The sequence below is a fragment of the Salvia miltiorrhiza genome, chromosome 1 (genome assembly GCF_028751815.1).
Source record: "Salvia miltiorrhiza cultivar Shanhuang (shh) chromosome 1, IMPLAD_Smil_shh, whole genome shotgun sequence".
Classification (NCBI taxonomy): domain Eukaryota; kingdom Viridiplantae; phylum Streptophyta; class Magnoliopsida; order Lamiales; family Lamiaceae; genus Salvia; species Salvia miltiorrhiza.
This window is the reverse complement of record NC_080387.1, coordinates 36,504,155-36,508,389: the sequence shown is the minus strand read 5'-3', so window position 1 is coordinate 36,508,389 and position 4,235 is coordinate 36,504,155. Positions and strand designations below refer to the sequence as shown.

General features: G+C 35.8%; 1 protein-coding gene across 1 annotated transcript; it reads left to right on the top strand.

Moving 5' to 3' along the window:
• Positions 1–408: 408 nt before the first annotated feature.
• Positions 409–3,528, top strand: LOC131023115 (uncharacterized). The gene is made up of 6 exons (XM_057952661.1): positions 409–894; positions 2,100–2,299; positions 2,565–2,705; positions 2,784–2,864; positions 2,944–3,071; positions 3,174–3,528. The coding sequence occupies exons 1-6, from the start codon at positions 669–671 to the stop codon at positions 3,217–3,219; spliced, it is 822 nt and encodes a 273-aa protein (XP_057808644.1). The 5' UTR covers positions 409–668; the 3' UTR covers positions 3,220–3,528.
• The last annotated feature ends 707 nt before the right edge of the window (positions 3,529–4,235 follow it).

Below are 4,235 nucleotides of genomic sequence, written 5' to 3'. Positions count from 1 at the left end.
TTTTTCCAAATGATCCGTAACAACATAAACAATGCAGGAAATCGGAAATGTATAAAAAAACAAGTAGTTGTAAAATGATTCAATATTAAGCGGTAAGCATTTCCCTAGTTTGATAAAAGCAAAATCTCATAAAACAAAGTAACACACTATCTTCTTCATCAGCGTGAAAAGAGTAAGAAACAACGTTTTACTTATTTATTTATAGTCTTGGGAATAATGCTTCAATTGCACGAAAATGTATTCATGTGTTTTTATTTTCTAATGACATGGCATCTTTGTTAAAAAAAAAAATAATAATATATTATGACAATTCATATAGCCACATTAAAAGTCAAAAACCAATAATTTAAGGAATAATTAATTAATAAATTAAAATTTAAAAATAACATTTTCAATAATTTCAAAGATAGTGTAAAAATAATCAACGGCCAAACAACGCATTATGACTCCGTTACGGCGTTGCACCCTCCCTACCCACCCCACCCCACCATTTATTGCCACTGTGATCCGACCTCCTCAACTGCATGCCCTATTCGTGTCACCTGAAATTCAACGCCTTCTTCCCTTACGCACACATTCATTTGTGATAATCTTCAATTCCATATATAATTTCTGCTTTTTGTTTTCGATAGTAAAAGAAATTCGAGTTTTTTCAGATTTTTGTGGCGATGGGGAGGAAGAGGAGCGCGCCGCTGAACAAGCTGTTCGCGTGGGTGCGTCGGCAGTCAACGAAGGTCAAGACTTTCCTGGCGGCGGTGACGACGGTGGCGGCGCTGGTGGCGCTCAAGCTGCTCGTCCACGACCACAACCACTTCTTCATCGCCTCTGAATCCATCCATTTCGCCGGGATTTTGGTCCTCATTTACAAGCTCACTACTAAAAAATCGTGCTCAGGTACTGTTTTTGCTGGATCGTTTTCTTCTTCTCTTCTCAGCTCTTGATTGATGTTTGATTTCTCCGTTTCTGGCTGTGATTTTTAAATTTCTGCAGTAAATTTTTGGTGAAAAAAATCTTGCCTGTGAATCGGAAATTTTCGTTTAATGTCTTGTTTGTATCGACAATTCTATTTTTCTTTTTTATTTGCAACAGTGATTTTGCGGTTCAATTTTACATGATCAAGGTAAGAATTTTGAGCCACTCTTCCATTAATTAACCTCCGAAAATAAAGTATTTAAGTTTTTCAGTCGAAACTAATGCAGGATTTCTTAGGACTTTTTCGTATTTCATTACTATTACCAAAGCACACCACGCCCACGTGTATATAATTGTATTAGATCGAATCATAAATTCACATTTGTGAGTATATTAGTACTATGTTAGTTCATTAAATGAATTGATGCTAGATGAATCTAAAATTTTATACTCTACTGTAACATATAAATGTAGCAGAATCGGCGGCTCCTACCGAAATACTAATTGCTTAATGCAACACAACAGAAAGATCTGTTCAAATATATGAGCATTAGTCCCTTTGAGTTTTTTTTATTATTATTATAAAGGAGACCCTTTGAGTTAATACATCAAACTAGTTATTTTCTTATTATAAAACTAAAAATTAGCCATAAAAATAACAAAAAGATTTAAAAAAGGTTGTTCACATGAATTAGCCTTTAATTCACGAAGAGGGTTCTTGATTGTAAATTATAAGTAAAATATAGTCAATTCATGACTAAGAAGCTTCATGGGTGTGACTTATGGGCAAAAATAGGGTGAATTCACAACTAAGAAACATTCTGGTTGTGAATTATATGTAAAAGAAGGCCAATACACGACTAAGGAGCCTCACGAGTGTGAATATTATAATAAAAAGGTTAAATTGTAGGAGTGGCTGTTTTATCTTAATGGCTACTTTCTTATCTTTATAATAGCAAAATGTCTATTTCATCAATTCACTCTTAATTAGTGCTTTTCTCATAGTACTAATCTGAAAGAATATATGTCTCCTCAATATTAACTCTCAATGTTTAAGCAATCTGAAAGAATATATGTCTCCTCAATATTTAAGCCCAATTCCTCACTGAGAACTTTTAAATGAAGAAATCTTTCATTTTCTTCTATGTCTCTGATGATATATATCTTCTCGATCATGTGGCTTGTAGGCCTGTCTCTGAAGACACAAGAACTCACTGCCATGTTCTTGGCTGCAAGGTTATGCTGCAGTTTGTTCATGGAGGGCGACATTCACACTTTTCTCGATTTCCTAACGCTTGTGGCAACGTTGTGGGTCGTATACATGATGAGGTTCAAGTTGAAGTCGACCTACATTGCAGACTTGGACAATATGCCCTTGTATTATGTGGTATACATCTCTTGCCATCACTTTCTTCCCCAATCTCTCCTTGTTAATTTGTATTGATTTATTCATTTCTCACAACACTTTTGGATTCGAAATTCTGTTGTTAGTATTGTTAGTATACATAATTAAACAACAGGTGTTATTGCTTTGCTGAAGTTGCTTTGTTGTTGAATGTGGTGGTGCTTGCAATGCGATGAAATGTAGCTTAGTGTTGAATAGATCATAAATAGCTTCTTCACGCTCGAGCATGATCTCCTCTCTTTTGCAGGCGGTGCCTCCTGCAATTCTAGCCCTGTTCATCCATCCTTACACGCACCACGCACACGTTGGCCGGATGCTGTGGGCGTTCTCCGTGTACTTGGAGTCCATCTGTGTGCTGCCACAACTTCGGATGATGCAGAACACCAAGGTCCGTCTACATTAAAACCTTTCACAGATTTCTATCTACATATGAATGCTGTCTAACTTCGGTTCAATCCCATTTCAGATGATCGAGCCATTTACAGCCAATTATGTATTTGCACTCGGTGTTGCAAGATTTCTAGGATGTGCTCATTGGATCATCAAGGTGAGTGTGTGAAATTTTCCCAGGCCTAGTCATGCAATCCCTTCCAAAAAAATGGACTAAAGAGACATTGAATTTGCAGGTGTATGATTCTGCTGGGACATACTTGTTCCTGGTTGGAGCTAGCTATGCATGGCTTCCCATGGTTCTTCTATCAGAAGCTGTTCAGACATTCATCTTAGCAGATTTCTGTTACTACTACATCAAGAGGTAATAATCCAAGGTCTTTGTCCGGATGTTTAGAACCGGATGCCCCATCTCTTACGACGTCTAGGTCTAACCGTTTATGCATCTGATTTTGATTTTTTGCAGTATGATGAATGGCCAACTCCTTGTCACCCTGCCGTTGCCTGTCTGAGAATTTTGAAATCTTGATGATAATGATGCAGGGAAAGTGTTTAAGTGTACATTATGTTTTGTGGATTCAAGTGTTTCATGTATGAAAAGGGATTGATCCTGGGAATTATATATTGCATTATCTTATCTAGTTTAAGGACTCTCTCTCGTCACAAAATGTGGAATTTTTCTTTTATGATCTTGGAATTTTCTTTTATGACGAGGAAAAATTCACAATCATTTAAGAACTTCCATTGACAAGTTGTGTAACACTATTTAGATCGTGTTATGGTTCGAATTTCTAATAAATTTTGGTTGTTTCACTATTAAATGATGAATAAAGAAATGTACTCAGTATGCACAATGTGACAATGCTCCCCTGATTGTGGATAATACCCGACACCACTGAGAAATATTTGGATTTAGTATTTTCTCAATTTAATTTATTAATTTTGTTTGTTGAGTTATTTTGCAAGTGGAATTTTAGGAGAATTCACGCTGATTCTTTAAGAGACGATTTTGCTTATTTGAATTCTTGTAGATTCTTTAGGAGCCCATACCGGCTAACTACCGAATGTTTTTGGTGTAAAACGACGCACCAAATTTTGGAACCGTTGTCAAGGATCGGTTTTTAAGTAATAATTTTTCTATTATTTCGATTTGCCTTCTTTTTAATTTTTTTTATTTTTGTTTGATACTCCTCCCGTCCCAATAGTAATGTCTCACTTTTCTTTTTGGGACATCTAAATAGTAATGTCTCATTCCCTTTTTGGCAATATATTCTTTCTCTATACTTAATATTTAAATAATTTTCACCAACCCACTTTATCTAATTTTTACATATTTCTTAATCTTTGTGCCCAAAACACTACTATTGGGACGAAGGAAGTATTAATCTAGAGTTGAAGTTGAAATGTTTGAAAATGTGGAAGATGACCGTGATGATATTCTCCCACCACTACCATTGATAAGAGAGTTGGACCGCTGCAGGAGAAATCAATGTTGCCCACGATTAATCAAAATGCTGAAATCAAGCCC

Coding starts and splice junctions, on each gene's coding strand:
- LOC131023115 (XM_057952661.1), top strand. CDS start 669: ATGGGGAGGAAGAGGAGCGCGCCGCTGAACAAGCTGTTCGCGTGGGTG. Junction 2,300..2,564: donor ATATGCCCTTGTATTATGTG/GTATACATCTCT, acceptor TCTCTTTTGCAG/GCGGTGCCTCCTGCAATTCT. Junction 2,865..2,943: donor GTGCTCATTGGATCATCAAG/GTGAGTGTGTGA, acceptor TTGAATTTGCAG/GTGTATGATTCTGCTGGGAC.